The sequence below is a fragment of the Otolemur garnettii genome, unplaced genomic scaffold (genome assembly GCF_000181295.1).
Source record: "Otolemur garnettii isolate 467f Iridium unplaced genomic scaffold, OtoGar3 scaffold00108, whole genome shotgun sequence".
NCBI lineage: Eukaryota > Metazoa > Chordata > Mammalia > Primates > Galagidae > Otolemur > Otolemur garnettii.
This window is the reverse complement of record NW_003852503.1, coordinates 7,174,553-7,192,011: the sequence shown is the minus strand read 5'-3', so window position 1 is coordinate 7,192,011 and position 17,459 is coordinate 7,174,553. Positions and strand designations below refer to the sequence as shown.

The 17,459-nt window shown below is 42.1% G+C and overlaps 1 protein-coding gene across 1 annotated transcript in view; it reads left to right on the top strand.

Annotated features, from left to right (window-relative positions):
- Nucleotides 1–17,459, top strand: part of RNF214 (ring finger protein 214) — a 34,024-nt gene that overhangs the window by 5,860 nt on the left and 10,705 nt on the right. The window contains exons 3-6 of the mRNA XM_003796870.3: nucleotides 779–1,289; nucleotides 1,980–2,039; nucleotides 5,799–5,939; nucleotides 11,534–11,673. Of these exons, the coding sequence (XP_003796918.1) occupies nucleotides 779–1,289; nucleotides 1,980–2,039; nucleotides 5,799–5,939; nucleotides 11,534–11,673 (852 nt within the window). The remainder of the gene's footprint in view (nucleotides 1–778; nucleotides 1,290–1,979; nucleotides 2,040–5,798; nucleotides 5,940–11,533; nucleotides 11,674–17,459) is intronic.

The window sequence follows — 17,459 nt, the reverse complement described above, 5'->3', positions numbered from 1 at the left end:
TGTTGTTTGGCGGGTCCGGGCTGGGGATTCGAACCCGCCACCTTAGGTGTACGTGGCTGGCGCCCTAGCCGGTTGAGCTATAGGCGCCGAGCCCCCAGCTAGTTTTTTTAGAGAAGGGATCTCGCTCTTGGTCAGGCTGGTATCAAACTCCTGAGCTCAGGCAATCTACCTGCCTCAGCCTTTCAGAATGCTGGGATTATAGGCGTGAGCCACTGCCCCCGACCTAAAAAGTGGTTCTTGTCAAAGATCTTTATAAGGGGTTTGAATGAGAATTGTTTTTGTGAAACATGAGAGTGGAATAAAAACAATGTTTCTAAGTTAATATTTTATTGAAATACCATGTGCAACTAAATTATTACATGTAACTAAATTGAATGTTCTAACAAGCCTTAGGTTATTTCATCTAGATCCTTGAAAGTTTTTCATAATGGCTCTCAGAATTTTTTTTTTTAATTAAGTCATAGCTGTGTACATTAATGCAATCACAGGTATGGTCCCACCAATCCCCCGGCTCTCAGAATTTTTTTGGTTCTTTAGAGTCACTTATGTTTTGGCATTAATTGTAGATTGTTTTCAGAACCCGGCTTAATTTCTAAGCTAGTGTTACCTGCATATGGGATAGAAGTCATTGGAATGAAATAATTTTCTTCATTCTGGCAATAGAAAGGCTTATGTAGTTTAATTTTGTTCTTCCAGTGGTAACATTGAAAGTATTACATATTTAATTCTCTTTGAGATTGAGTAAAGAGAGAAACTTTTTATCTTATGTTTTTGATAGCCCTAAAGACTCTGCACAGAAGCAGAAGAACTTGCCTCTGTCGAGTGTAAGTAGCCAAACGATAACCAAGGAGAATAACAGAAATGTCCATTTGGAACACCCAGAGCAGAATCCTGGTTCATCAGCAGGTGACACCTCAGCAGCCCACCAGGCGGTTTTAGGAGAAAACTTGATAGACACAGCCCTTTGTCTTTCTGGCAGTGGGTCTCAGTCTGATTTGAAGGACTTGGCCAGCACAGCAGGAGAGGAGGGGGACACAAGCCTCCAGGAGAGCCTCCATCCAGTCACTCGGTCTCTTAAGGCAGGGTGCCATACAAAGCAGCTTGCCTCCGGGAATTGCTCTGAAGAGAAATCCCCACAAGCCTCCATCCTAAAGGAAGGTAGCAGGGACACAGGCTTGGATTTCCGACCTGTAGCGCCTCCAGCCAATGGGGTTGAAGGAGTCAGAGTGGATCAGGATGATGATCAGGATAGCTCTTCCCTGAAGCTTTCTCAAAACATTGCTGTACAGGTCAAGTATCAAGTTTCTACCACTAAACTCGAATTTGGGGGGGTTTTTTGAGGGGAGAAGATAATTCTTCATATTTGGTAGAGAATTACACTGTATTTTTTTTTTTTTTGCTGGCAGTCATTATACTATTTTCGTACGGTACCGTGCAATGACTTTATTCTGGTGTTCAAAAAATAAGAAAGCCAGTAGCCAGTTTCTAATCTTACAGCCAGTCAGAACTTTATGACCTACATTAAATCGCTTTCCCTGAGAAATTGATGCGTGCAGGTCATTAGCATTCATATTTCCCATCTTTGTCCTTGCAGGAGGAATCCTTGTTCATTCTCTGACCTGCAGCTTAAGAAGTACAGTGTATCCCGCCTCCTAGTGACTGGTGTCTTTGTCACAGGAGAAAGTATGGGCACAATAGGTTGTAGGGGACAGAATCCTCATGTCAGACTTGAGGCTTTCTCTGAGTCACTTTTTGATCTTGTTCACATTATTTTTGGGGGAGGAATAATTGATGCCATCTGGATGTGTCTGTCCATGTGCCAGAACTCCAACACTTTTCTTGCTGTGAAGCTGATAAGGGAGAAACAGCAAAATGTTTCTTAGTTGTGGCAGATTTCTAAGTGAAGGTACTAGAGTAATTCTGCCTCTTTTAAAGTCTCTTAGAGCAGTTCTGAATATAATTGTTTCTTTTTTTTATAGACTGACTTTAAGACGGCGGATTCAGAGGTAAACACAGATCAAGATATTGAGAAGAATTTGGTAAGTATCTAAACTGTCATTGTTGTTACATGAAATCATTAAGGCAGAAGATCTCTAGAGGAATAGCATCTTAGAAAGGGTGCAGGAATCCCCTTCATAACATCTCTGACAAAAAGTTAGCTAATTTCTACTTAATCACGTCTAGGGAAGGAGCTTACTACTTCACAAAGCAGCCTGTTGCTTTTTTTCTTTTTTTTGTTTTTGAGACAGTCTTGCTCTGTTGCCTGGGCTGGAGTGCAGTGGTGTCATCATAGCTCACTGCAGCCTCAAACTTCTGGGCTTAAGCAATCCTCCTGCCTCTGCCTCCTGAGTGGCTAGGACTACAGGTGCACACCATCACACCTAATTTTTCTGTTTTTATTAGAGGTGAAGTCTCACTGTTGCTCAGGCTGGTCTCAAACTCCTGGCCTCAAGTGATCCTTCCACCGTGGCCTCCCAGAGTGTGAAGAATATAAGTGTAAGCCACCATGCCTGGGAGGCCTCTGTTATGTCTATTGAGGCCTGCCCCTTCTATTGCGTTTTTTAAAACTCTATTGTTACATCTTATTCTGATTAGTATAGAACCTTTATAAGTTGTTGATAGAGCTCTCTCTCGAGCTTTAAGGCATAAATCTAGTTCCTCTTGTGCTTGTTAGCTCTATCCATATTTGAAGTTTTTTTTGTGCCTCTTCCTCTTACCCTCAAGTCCAAACCTTTCCAGATGAAATATCCCCAGATGTTTTTTGGCATTCCTTATATGAATTTTTAGTTTCTTGTTTTTGTTTTTGAGACAGAGTCTTATTACGTCACTCTCAGTAGAGTGCCGTGGCTTCGCAGCTCACAGCAACCTCTAACTCTTGGGCTCAAGCGATTCTCTTGCCTCAGCCTCCCGAGTAGCTGGGACTACAGGCACCCGCCACAACGCCCGGCCATTTTTTGGTTATAGTTGTCATTGTTGTTTGGCAGGTCTGGGCTGGACTCAAACCCACCAGCTCTGATGTATGTGGCTGGCACTTTAGCTGCTTGAGCTGTAGGCCCCGAGCCCCAAGCCTCTTTTTAGTTTTTTATCATCCTGGTTACTTTCACCTAGACGTTTTTCATTTTGTCAGTATTTCTTTTAAAAAGTGATCTTAAGCCAGGCTCAGTGGCTCACACCTATAATCCTAGCACTCTGGGAGGCTGAGGCAGGTGGATTGCTTGAGCTCAGGAGTTCAAGACCAGCCTGAGCAAGAGTAATACCCTGTCTCTACTAAAATAGAAAAACTAGCTGGGTGTTGTGGTGAGCACCTGTAGTCCCGGCTACTTGGGAGACTGAGACAAGAGGATTTCTTGAATCTAGGAGTTTGAGGTTGCTATAGGCTATGATGCCATGGCACTCTCCCCAGGATGACAAAGTGAGACTCTGTCTCAAAAAAAATAAAAAAAGTAATCTTGGCTTGGTGCCTGTGGCTCAAGTGGCTAAGGCGCCAGCCATATACACCTGAGCTGGTGGGTTCAAATCCAGTCTGGACCTACCAAACAACAATGATGGTTGCAACCAAAAAATAGCCAGGCATTGTGGCAGGTGCCTGTAGTCCCAGCTATTTGGGAGACAAAGGCAGGAGAATTGCTTCAGCCTAGGAGTTGGAGGTTGCTATGAGCTATGATGCCAGAGCACTCTACAGGGTGACAGCTTGAGGCTCTGTCTCAAAAAGAAAAGAAAAGAAAGAAAAAATCTTGAGGCTGGGTGTGGTGGCTCAGGGCTGGAATCTCAGCACTTTGGTAGGCTGAGACAGGAAGATTGCTTGAGACTAGGAGTTGGAGACCATCATGGGCAATACAACAAGATCTCTCTCTACAAAAAATAAAAAAAATTAGTCAGGTGTGGTGGTTTATACCTGTAGTCCTAGCTATTCAGGAGGCTGATCTGGGTGAATCACTTGAGCTCAGGAGTTCAAGGCTGTAGTGAACTATGAATATGCCATTGTGCTGCAGTCTAGGAAACAGAGCAAGACGCTGTCTCAAAAAACAAGTGATCTTGAGAACCAAATATAATAATCCAGATATAATTTGTTCACAATAGAGTGGGTATCTCTGTCTTTCTCATTTCTTGCTTTCTTCTTTTCTTTATCCCAGTACTTGTGTGCAGGTAACATCTTTCTCATTTCCGAAGCTTACGTTGACTTATTTTGGCAACCTCATACTGTTGAGCTTTCAGTCAAACTTGATCAAGTCTCTTTCTCATGCAGTGTTTACTTGTGTCTTTCTTATTAGTTTGGTTTTTAAAATGTAGGCAGTAGGACTTCATATTTATCTTTGTTAAAATGGTCCCCTTGACCTATCTCTGGCATTTTATTGCTAAAACTTCTACCCTTTAAATGTATGTATGAATATCTAAGTGTATTTTTTTAAGAGGATGGCTAATGATGGGAAAGGCACTCCAGGGTCAAGACGAGGTCTTTAGAGTAAGATATGTTAATTGGATGGAGAACAATATGAAAAGGAAAGATGCTTGTAGCAACCAGATAGTAAAATGATACAAGTTGAAGAATCGAAGGACAGGCTCGGCGCCTATAGCTCAACCGGCTAGAGCGCCAGCCACGTACACCTAAGGTGGCGGGTTCGAATCCCCAGCCCGGACCTGCCAAACAACAATGACGTCTGCAACCAAAAAATAGCCGGGCGTTGTGGTGGGCACCTGTGGTCCCAGCTACTTGGGAGGCGGAGGCAGGAGACTCGCGTGAGCCCAGGAGTTGGAGGTTGCTGTGAGCTGTGATGCCACGGCACTCTACCCAGGGGGACAGCTTGAGGCTCTGTCTCAAAAAAAAAAAAAAAAAAAAAAAAGAATCGAAGGACAAATGAAAAGAAGTAAGTTCTTGCAGTACATAAACCAGATGAAGCTAATACAATTTTAACTAGAGCAGTGGTTCTCAACCTTCCTAATGCCACAATGTATTTTCATTGTTACAAAGGGGTCGCAACCCACAGGTTGAGAACCGCTGAACTAGAGAGTAGCTGCTCAGGAGTTATTTGTAATAGACAGGTAGAAAGGTCCTCAGGAAGAGAGACCTGGTGGAGATGGACGAGGTAGAAGTATGGGTAGAAGAGAACCTCTGGGAAAGGGAAAGAGGTCACCTTTTCTCCAAGCCCTTTGTAGAGTATTTATTTCGTCCTTCCAGTTATAAGCACGGTTTGGATGACTATATAGTAATTGAAGGAGCCAGCTAGGAAGGCATAAATAAGCTTTGTGTCATTCAGTGGCATCATTCTTTCTCACTGGACCAGAAGAAGCACAGGGTTTTGTTTGGCTATATCTTTTGGGTGGTTATGAGGCCCATGTGCTTTTAATTAATTAATTTATTTATTTATTTTTGCAGTTTTTGGCCAGGGCCAAGTTTGAATCCGCCACCTCTGGTATATGGGGCCGGCGCCCTAACTCCTTTGAGCCACAGGCGCTGCCCCTTGTGCTTTTTATGTTTATGTTTTTGAGAGACAACGTCTCAGGCTGTCATCTAGGCTAGAGTGCAGTGTTGGTGATCATAACTCACTGTAACCTTTAACTCTTGATCTTAAGTGATCCTCCTGCCTCAGCCTCCCAAGTACCTGGACTATAGGGACAAGCCATCACACTTGGCTTTATTTTGTCATATTGTAATTAAATTTATATAGCCACGTATGGCTAGTAGCTACTGTATTGGACAGTGCAATCATAGAGCTCAAATAGTACCTTGGACAGTCACTTAATGAATATTCCTTATGGTGAAATTGGGAAACAGCCTTTTCTTGTGTTGTTCCCAATAGGATAAAATGATGACAGAGAGAACTCTGTTGAAGGAGCGTTACCAGGAGGTCCTAGACAAGCAAAGGCAAGTGGAGAATCAGCTCCAAGTGCAATTAAAGCAGCTTCAGCAAAGGAGAGAAGAAGAAATGAAGAATCACCAGGTATTCTGGTTAGATTGAAATTGTCACTGAGTTACGTAACAGTTCCTAATCAAATTAATTTTATTTCTGAGATGAGAAAAACAAAAAAGCAGTATTTACTCTTTAAAAGCTGTCATGTAGAATTTTAAGTATAGAAAGAACCTTTGAGAGTGTCTTGTCCAAACTCTCATTCATATGATAGTTCACAGAGAAAAGTACTATTTATTGAACATATTTTGTTGACACAATTAACTATCTGGAAAATGATAATATTTCTGTTTTGTATTATATTAAAGTACATAATTACAGGTAGGTTAAAAATTGACATATGTGCTAGGGTCACTGGCTCACACCTGTAAACCTAGCATTTTGGGAGGCTGAGGTGGGATGATCACTTGAGGCCAGGAGTTTGAGACCAGCCTGAGCAAGTGTGAGACCCCACCTCTACAAAAAATAGAAAAATTAACCCAGCGCAGTTGCCTGTAGTCTGAGATAATTGGGAGGCTGAGGCAGGAGGATCACTTGAATCCAGGAATTTGAAGTTGCAGTGAGCTATGATTGCATCACTGCACTCTAGCTTGGGGAACAGAGCAAGATCCTCTCTCAAAAAAGTCCCCAAAACTACATAGAAAAACTAGAAAGTGGCTTGGCGCCCGTAGCTTAGTGGTTAGCCACATAACACCAAGGCAGGCAAGTTCGAACCTGGCCTGGGCCTGCTAAACAACAATGACAGCTGCAACAACAACAAAAAATAGCTGGGTGTTGTGGTGGGCACCTGTAATCCCAGCTACTTGGGAGGCTGAGGCAAGAAAATCACTTGAGCCAAAAAAACCAAAAAAAACTAGAAAGAAAAAGTAACTTAGAAGAAAATTTAGAATATTTATGAAACCTCAAATTGCAAGGGATCACTTTAAACAAAAGGCAGAAAACTCATAAGCCATAAAGAAAGAGACTATTCAATTTAATTACATATAATTTAAAATTTTGGTATGGCAAATGATATACAAATAAGTTGAAAGATTAATGTTAGACTGTGAAGAAATATTTGTGGTATATTTAATGAAGGGTTTAATAAGCATGACATTCTGTGATTCCTCCAAATGTATGCTAAAAGTCAACAGTGGAGAAAAATCAGAAAAATTTATTCTGCTATTTTCCTATTGCTGCTATAACAAATTATCATGCCTTTAGTGACTTAAAACAACACATATTTGGCTCAGCGCCTATAGCTCAACCGGCTAAGGCGCCAGCCACGTACACCTAAGGTGGCGGGTTCGAATCCCCAGCCCGGACCCGCCAAACAACAATGACGGCTGCAACCAAAAAATAGCCGGGCGTTGTGGCGGGCGCCTGTGGTCCCAGCTACTTGGGAGGCGGAGGCAGGAGACTCGCTTGAGCCCAGGAGTTGGAGGTTTCTGTGAGCTGTAATGCCATGGCACTCTACCCAGGGGGACAGCTTGAGGCTCTGTCTCAAAAAAAAAAAAAAAACACATATTTATTAACTTACAGTTCTAAATGTTCTTAGTCTAAAATGTGTGTCACTGGGACAAACTCAAGGGCTGCGTTCCTTCTGGGAGTGCTAGGGGAGTATGTGTTTCATTGCCTGTCCAGCCTTTAAAGGTTGCCTATATTCCTTGATTAGTGGCCACCTCTTCCATCTTCAAAGCCAGCATCTGTCTGACCTTTTTTCTCTAGTAACATCTTCCTCTGATCACACCTATAAACGGGTCTTCACTTTTAAGGGCTCATGTAATTTGATTGGGCTTCCCCAGATAATGCAAGATCATCTTCCCATTGCAAGGTTCTTACCTTAAATCACATCCGCACAGTCCTTTTTGCCACGAAAGGTAACTCATATACAGGTTCCAGGGATTAGGATATGGACATATTGAGAGAGAATGTTTCATTTTGCCTATGACAGTTACAAACAGTAATTCACAGAAGAGGATAAGCATATCTGTTATAAATGTATGAAAAGAAGCTCTATGACACTCATTCATTCATTCACCAAATTTATTTTCTTGAGACAGAGTCTCATTCTGTTGCCCTGGACAGAGTGCTGTGGTGTCATCACAGCTCACAGCAACCTCAGTCTCTTGGACTCCAGAGATCCTCTTGCCTCAGCCTCCTGAGTAGCTGGGACTACAGGCACTCACTACCACGCCTGGCTTGTTTTTCTGGTTTTAGTAGAGTTAGGGTCTCACTCTTGCTCAGGCTGGTCTCTAATTCTTTTTTTTGTTGTTGTTGTTATTTTTATTTTTTATTGTTTCAGGTTAATTTGAGGGTACAAAGAATTAGGTTACGATGTCTGCATTTATAGAGTCCCTCTTATCATTATGTCCTACCCCCAAGTGGTGTGCCATATACCCTAACATTGTGCCCATTAAGTGGGCGCATACTCTTCCCCTCCTTCCTACCCTCTCCTACTCTCTTGTTCTCCCACCCCCCACCTTGAATTGACTTGAGTTTTTCTCTTTTGTGGGCGTGTATTAGATCATCTGCTGGCTTCATATTAGTATTGAGTACATTGGATTCTTGCCCTCCATTCTTACGATACTTTCCTAAGAGCAATGTGTTTCATCTCTATCCAGGTTAATATAAAAGATGTAAAGTCTCTGTCGTTTTTTATGGCTTGGTCTCCCAATTCTTGAGCTCAAGCAATCTCCCCACCTCAGCCTCCCAGAGTGCTAGGATTACAAACATGAGCCACCGGGCCTGGCCATTCAGCAAATATTTTTTGAGTGCCTGTTAGGCTCTGGAGATTTAGTGGTGAGCAAAACACAGTCTCGTTTTCTTTCTTTTTTTTTGAGACAGAGTCTCAAGCTGTTGCCCTGGGTAAAGTAAAGTGCTATGGCATCATAGCTCACAGCAACCTCCAACTTTTGGGCTCAAATGATCCTCTTGCCTCAGTTTCTATTTTTTAGTAGAGAGAAATGTTTCATTTTGAGAGAAATGAGTGCCTGTTAGGCAGGCATGTTTTTCTGGTCTCGAACTTGCAAGCAATCCACCCACTTCGGCCTCCCAGAGTGCTAGGATTACAGGCATGAGCCGCTGTGCCCAGCCACAGTCTCTGTTTCATGGAATGCTTACTTAATAGAGGTTAGGAAAGTGCCTGTTGTAAGTATTAGATACCATTTTGTCCTCCCTTCTCTCCCTCACCTAGGAGATTGGCAGAAATGAAATAAATTGTCAAGGGTGAGGAAAAATGAATTCCTTCAGACATTGGTAGGAGTATGAATTTTTATGATTGTTTTGGAATAGTTATTAGGAATTTTCAGTTAAAATTTTAATATATACATGTACTTTGACCTAGTAATCTTATTACTAAGAGTTCATTTTTTTATATGAAAAGTGTAGACGTACAGAATGTTAATTGTAATATTGTTTTTAAAAATTAAGTAGATTAGGCTCGGCGCCTGTGGCTCAAGTGGCTAAGGCGCCAGCCACATACACCTAAGGTGTCAGGTTCGAATCCCCAGCCCGGGCCCGCCAAACAACAATGATGGCTGCAACCAAAAAATGGCCAGGCGTTGTGGCGGGCGCCTGTAGTCCCAGCTACTTGGGAGGCTGAGGCAGGAGACTCGCTTGAGCCCAGGAGTTGGAGGTTGCTGTGAGCGTGATGCCATGGCACTCTACCCAGGGGGATAGCTTGAGGTTCCATCTCAAAAAAAAAAAAAAAAAAATTAAGTAGATTAGATTAAAAATGTCATTATAAAAATTTGGAATCAACCTGTTGATCTTTGAACAGAATGGTTGGGTAAGTTTGGATATCTCCACTGGTATCATATTATGTAACTTCTTTTCTTTTCTTTTCTTTTTGAGGGCAAGTGTTACCCTGTGGCTGAGGCTAGAGAGTCATGGTGTTAGCCTAGCTCACAGCATCCTCAAACTCCTGGGTTTAAGAGATACTTTTTGACTAGCTAATTTTTCTATTTGTAGTAGAAGCAGGGTCTCACTCTTGCTTAGGCTGGTCTTGAACTCCTGAGCTCAAGTTATCCTATCACCTCAGCCTTCTAGAGTGCTAAGATTACAGGCATGAGCTATGATGCCTGGCCTTTACGCAGCTATTTTTGAGTTAGATCTATATTTATTGACATGGTATGTTCATATCTAGTGCAAAAAATCAGGGCTCAGTTCTCGTAGCACAGTGGTTATGCACCAGCCACGTACACCAAGGGTTGCGAGTTTGAACCTGGCCCAGGCCAGCTAAACAACTGCAACAAAAAAATAGCCGGGTGTTGTGGCAGGTGCGTATAGTCCCACCTACTTGGGAGGCTAAGGCAAGAGAATCACTTAAGCCCAAGAGTTTGAGGTTGCTATGAGCTGTGACGCCAAGGCACTGTACCAAGGGCAAAATAGTGAGACTCTTGTCTCAAAATAAATAAATAAATAAAAATAAAATCAGGATGTGGAATTGTATATATTAAATGACATGAAAATACCCCCCACCCCCTGCCACACACACACAAAGCCAGGTATGGTGGTTCATACCTATAATTAATCCTAACACTCTGGGAGGCCCAGTGCTAGGCCAGATTGCTTGAGGTCAGGGGTTCGAGACCAGCCTGAGCAAGGTGAGAGCCCATCTCTACTTAAAGTAGAAAAGTTAGCTAAGTATGGTGGCCCATACCTGAAGACCCAACTACTTGGGAGGCTGACTTAGAAGGACTGTTTGAGCTCAGAAGTTTGAGGTTGCTGTGAACTAGGCTGAGGCCAAGGCACTGTAGTCTAGGTGACAGAATGAGACTCTGCCCCTCCCCAACAAAACAAAACAAAAAAGAAGACAGTACATATATAAATGTACGTGTATTTGCGTGAGAATGAAGAAATATGTAAAAGTGTAATACACAGCAGTTAACACATTAATTAACCTTATGGGTGGAAGTGTTAGGAACTGGAGGGTGACTGTCTATTACCTTTATCACTTTTTTTGTGACAGAGTCTTACTTTGTTGCCCTCCACTGCAGGCGCCTGTGACACTGCCTGGCTATTTTTGAGAGATGAGGTCTCGCTCTTCTTGCTCAGGCTAGTCTTGAACTCCTGAGCTCAAGCAATCCACCCACCTTGGCCTCCCAGAGTCCCAGAATTACAGGTGTGAGCCGCTGTGCCCAGCCACTTCTGTATTTTTTGACTTCTTATTAAAATATATATGAATATATTTGTTGTTGTTAAATAGTAAAACAAACCCCAAACCCCTCACATAATAAGGTAGCACCGTAACCAAATAAAATAAGACTGTATTTGTTGGATGTAACAAACTCCCGCTCGGTGGGAGAACGCCTTACTCAGCATTCCTGACAGGTGTTCATTCAGCCTTGTTGGAACACCAATAATGGAGTGCCTATTGCTTTACAAGGCAGTATGTTCCATTTTTGAATAGTTGTGGTTGTTAGAATTACTTTTCCTGTTGAATTGAAATCTTCATTCCTGTAACTTTCTCCTTTAGGTCTGACTGCTGGGTTTTGGAGTTAACTCATCAAACACATTCTCTCAATTCAATGTGAATTCACTAACGTCAACATTTGAAGTTTTGATAGTTGAAAGTAACCTCCAGATCAAAAACATTAACTTATTTCCTTCTTTATTTGTGTGTGACTTAATTGTGTGGGACTCAGGAGATATTAAAGGCTATTCAAGATGTGACAATAAAGCGGGAAGAAACAAAGAAGAAGATAGAGAAAGAAAAGAAGGAGTTTTTGCAGAAGGAGCAGGATCTCAAAGCTGAGATTGAGAAGCTTTGTGAGAAAGGCAGAAGGTAATTGATGCTGTCAAGAATAAAAACCCCCTGTGTTTTGTGCACGTCTGCTCAATACAAATGTAAGGAACCAGCTCCATTTCTGTGTTTAGGTTTTTTTCTTTCAGTCTAATTTTTGTTACAAATGAACAAGTCAAACTTCTCTAATGACTTTAGCTTTTTCAGTGCCTGATGTTAGACTTGATAGAAAAAACTTTCAGGCATTTGTCATTTTTTTCCTCTCTCTTCCCCAGCTCACCTAGCCAGTCCCCGTCTCTCTTCTACCTCTTCTGCCAAGGTTCAGGCCTCACCCCTAAGCAGCCTCCTCCTAGGATTCACAGCCTCCCAACATTCCTGGGCTGCCATAGCTGGGGTTCTTTGAAACACAGACCTGGGCTCGGCGCCTATAGCTCAACCGGCTAAGGCGCCAGCCACGTACACCTAAGGTGGCGGGTTCGAATCCCCAGCCCGGACCTGCCAAACAACAAGGACGGCTGCAACCAAAAAATAGGTGGGCGTTGTGGTGGGTGCCTGTGGTCCCAGCTACTTGGGAGGTGGAGGCAGGAGACTCGCTTGAGCCCAGGAGTTGGAGGTTGCTGTGAACTGTAATGCCACGGCACTCTACCCAGGGGGACAGCTTGAGGCTCTGTCTCAAAAAAAAGAAACACAGACCTGAGCTAAACCAAATGGTCTAGAAATCGTCAGGTATCAGACTTAACACTCAGTCTAGGGAGTCTCACAATTCCCCATGCCTGGCAGTCACACCTTCCCTGCCCACCAGCCCCTTGCACGGACCCACTGTCAGGCACTGCACCAGCCTTTCTGGCCTCACTCCTGTCTCTGCCTTCTCTTGTCTATTCCCACAGGCCTGGTGTGAGGCTGCACACTCTGTCAGAGGGTCCATTTAGAGGACACACTAATAGCTGACCAGAGGCAGCTGACCAGAAGCTGAGGTTTTCTCAGCTTTGTGATCTGTAAGGTTTACCACATTGGTGAAATTTTCTGACATAATTTTCAAATATTTTTTCTGCCCCATTGTTTCCTTTCCTTTCCTTCTAGGACTCCACCTTTGGATATTGTCCTGTACCTCACTGAGACTGTGTTCATTTCTTGTCAATCATTTCTACTCTGTCCTCTTATGGAGTAATTTTTATTGATGTATCTTCAAATACACTTACTCTTTTTTTTTTTTTTTTTTTTTTGAGACAGAATCTCAGTTTGTCACTCTGGGTAGAGTGCCAAGGTGTTCTAGGTCACAGCAACCTCAAACTCTTTTGCTCAAGTGATCCTCTTGCCTCAGTTTTTTCATTTTTAGTAGAGACGGGGTCTCACTGTTGCTCAGGCTGGTCTGGAACTTGTGAGCTCAAGCAATCCACCCACCTTGGCCTCCCAGAGGGCTGGGATTATAGGTGTGAGCCACCGCACCTGGCATTACTCTTCTTGTATCATTTTCATTCTGCTCTTAAGCCCATGCAGCAAATGTCATTATTTCTAATATTATATTTTTCTTCATCCAGCTAACACAAGCAGTATAACCTGGCTCATTGTACCCTCAGTGATTCCCCAACAATAAGAAAAAATAATAATAATATATTTTTCAATTCTGTCCTTTCAATTTAGTTGTTTTGAAATAGTTTTTGTTAACTGTGCTTGATGGCTCATGCCTGTAATCCTAGCACTCTGGGAGGCTGAGGCAGGTGGATTGCTTGAGCCCATGAGTTCAAGACCATCCTGAGCAAGAGCCAGACCCTGTCTTTAAAAAAATAGCTAGGCTCATGACTGTAATCTTAGCACTCAGGGGAGGCCGAGGCAGATGGATCACCTGAGCTCACGAGTTTGAGAACAGCCTGAGCAAGATTGAGACCCTGTTTCTAAAAATAGTCAAGTGTTGTGGCAGGTGCCTGTAGTTCCAGCTACAGGGAGGCTGAGGCAAGAGAATCACTTGAGAATCACAAGAGTTTGCTGTTGCTGCGAGCTATGACGAGACAGCACTCTATCAAGGGCAACATAGTGAGACTCTATTTCTAAAAAAAAGTTTTTGTTTCTTTGTTGAGAGATCTTATTTGTTCATTCTTTGTGAGCATTGTTTTTAAATGTCCTTTAACATGGAGCATTTTTTTATGTCCTTTTAATGTGGTTAAAGTAGATGCTTTAGAATCCTTGCCTGCAATTCCAATATGTTAGTTACCACGAAATCCTGATTGCCTTTTTTCTTGACTAAGAGTCAATAATCCACAGCATTATCTTAAACAAGAGACCAGAAGCAAAATATATACTGTTTGATTCTGTTTACGGGAAATTCTGGAAAACAAAACTATGGTGAGGGAGAGCAAATCAGTGGTTGCTAGTGGCTCAGAGTGGAGAGAAAGGGTTGACTGCCAAGTAGTAAATACATATATTAGGCCTTGCAGAGACCGTGTAGTCTCTGGCATAACTATTCATCTCTGCTGTTATAGCAAGAAAGCAACCTTAGTCAATATGTAAACAATGAGAGTGGCTGTGTTCCAGTAAAACTTTTTTTTTTTTTAAGGCAGAGCCTCAGGCTGTCGCCCTGGGTAGAGTGCTGTGGCATAATAGTTCACAGCAACCTCCAACACATGGGCTCAAGCGATTCTCTTGCCTCAACCTCCCAAATAGCTGGGACTACAGGCGCTTGCCACAACACCCGGCTATTTTTTGGTTGTAGTTGTCATTGTTGTTTGGCGGGCCTATGCTGGATTCAAACCCACCAGCTCTGGTGTATGTGACTGGCATCTTAGTCGCTTGAGCTATAGGTGCCAATCCTCCAGTAAAACTTTACTTACAAATACAGATGGCAGACTGGATTTGCCCCATGAGCTGTAGTTTGCCAATCCCTCCTCTTGATTGTGATCACATTTCCTCTTGCTTTTTTTTTTTTTTTTAAAATAGCATCTTTAATTAAAGTTCCTCTTACTTTATATGTTGATAATTAGGGGATTATGCTGAATATGGTGAATAATATATTTGTAGAGATTCTGAATTCTCTTATATTCCTCTAAAATATCTTGATTTCTAAAATATTTGTTGTATCAGGTTGTTACTTTGGTTAGGCTTCAATGTTACACTTTTGTATTGTAGGCAGTAGTTGTGACCTCTGTTCAGTCCATTTAGCCCTAGCTGGGTTCCTTTAAGTCTCCGTGTATGCATGGTTCACAGATCAGCCAGAGATTTAGGCAGATTTTCATGCAGAATTTGGAGTTTTCCATCCTTTCCTTTTTGAGATTTTCCTCTAATTTTCTAGTTGTTTATTTGTAGTGCCCAATTTTGTTGTTTGTTCTACGGTAACTAAGGCTGTAAGATTTCTGCCCGACTCAGCGCCTGTAGCATGGTGGTTACAGTGTTGGCCACATACCCTGAGGCTGGTGGGTTCAAACCTGGCCCAGGCCAGTGAAACAACAATGACAATTGGAACAACGACAAAAAAATAGCTGGGCATTGGGGGGGGGGGGTACTTTTAGTCCTAGCTACTTGGGAGGCTGAGTCAAGAGAATCACTTAAGCCCAAGAGTTTAAAGTTACTGTGAGCTGTGACGCAAAAGCACTCTACCCAGGGCAACATAGTGAGACTCTGTCTCAAAAAAACACTTCTGAGTGGCGCCTATGGCTCAGTGAATAGGGCACCAGCCCCACATACTGAGGGTGGCGGGTTCAAACCTGGCCCCGGCCAAACTACAATAACAACAACAACAAAATAGCCAGGCATTGTGGTGGGCACCTATAGTCCCAGCTACTTGGGAGGCTGAGACAAGAGAATCGCCTAAGCCCAAGAGCTGGAGGTTGCTGTGAGCTATGATGCCACAGCATTCTACTGAGGGCAACAAAGTGAGACTCTTGTCTCTAAAAGGAAAAAAAAACACTTCCTAAAAAAGAAAAAAAAAACCACTTCCTTTTCCCCAAAAGTCTCTTTCATGAACTTTTTCTAAAACGTTATGGAAGTAGAATCATATGGTATCTGTTCTGTCTATTTTTATTTAGGATAATGCTTTTGTGACTCATCCAAGTTGTTGAATGTATCAGTGGTTTATTCCTCTTTATTGCTGAGTAGTATTCCATTGTAAGATTGTATCAATTTGTTTATATCTTTACCAGTTGATAGGCATTCGGCCTGTTTCTATTTTTTTGTCTGTTACAAATAAAGCAGCTCTGAATATTCAAGTACAAGTCTTTATGTACCAGCCTGAGCAAAATCAAGACCTGGTCGCTACTAAAAATAGAAAAAACTGAGGCAAGAGGATTGCTTGAGGCCGAGTTGGAGGTTGCTGTGAGTTATGACGCCACAACACTCTACCCAGAGCAACAGCTTGAGACTCTTTCTCAAAAGAAAAGAAAAGGTTGGAGCATTAGGGGAAGTCTCTTCCTTTATTTTCAACAGGAAAAATTTTCTCTCGCTCTTTATTTCGGGGAGAGGGTAGAGACAGGTTAGTCTCAAATTTCCAACCTTGAGCAATCATCAGTCTTCAGGCGTCACACTCCCGAAATGCTGAGATGCATGAGCCACTACATCCTCCTTAAGTCTCTTACTTTTTAGTTTGCATTTGCCCTTAAAGCATATAAGTGTGGCTGGATTTCTTACTTTTTATTTTGTTATATCAATCTATTTGTTTTTCCTTATATCTACGTAGTAGATGTTGAAATCAAGTACATCCTCTTTATTTTCAAAATTATTTTGAATATTGTAGATACTTTTAAATTTCCATATAAATTTTAGAATCAGATTGTCAGTTTTTACAAAAGTCCTGCTTGAAATTTGTATTGAATCTCTAGATCAATTTGGGAGTAATTGATATTTTAACAATTAGACGAGAGAGAAAGATTCTCCTTTACCCTCTGAAGGTTCACTGAAAATTGACTGAAAACAGATTAGTAGGAGAAAAAGATATTACAAAATTTACTTAATAGACATAAGCACAGTGGAATTGCAGAATGATTGCCCAGTAACTCACTGAGGTCCAGATGCTTATATACACCCTACTTCTCAAGGGAAAAGGAGAGTTGAAGGAGTAAATGATTTTGTGGTAAAAAGAATAAGTTCAAGCAACAGTGGCCTGGGACAGAGTTCTCAGGGGAGGAGTTGTCAAGGGACATAGTGGGAAGGTAAAGGGCAGAACTTCACTGTGAGGCTTGGTACCTATAGCTCAAGTGGCTAAGGCGCCAGCCACATACACCAGAGCTGTCGGGTTCAAATTCAGCCTGGGCCTGCCAAACAACAATGACAATAACCAAAATCTAGCTGGGTGTTGTGGCAAGCACCTTAGTCCCAGCTACTTGGGAGGCAGAGGCAGGAGAATCGCTTGAGCCCAGGAGTTGGAGGTTGCTGTGAGCTGTGATGCCATATTACTCTACCCAGGGCGACAGCTTGAGGCTCTGTTTCAAAAAAAGAAAAAAAAAAGAACTTCACTGTGAACAAAGACTATCTTATTATGCAGATTGAACCCCCTGTGGATAATCTCTCTGAATTGCCCTCCAAAAATACAGATGGTCCCTAACTTATAATGGTTAGACTTTCTAATGTTGTGGAAGCCATATACATTCAATGTATCCCTCGACTTATGATGGGGTCAGATTTGGATAAAATATACTAAATTGGAAATAATATAAGTCAAAAATCAATTTATAAGCAACTGACAACGCACTTATTGGGATGTAACCCTATCATAAGTTGAGGAGTATCTGCAGATAAAAAGTGTGTGGACATGACAACAATTTTCAGTGTCTTTTCGGGTGGCAAATCTTTCCTGGTTATTTCATGATATTCCTAAGGAGCAAGTCTTTTTTTTTTTTTTTTTT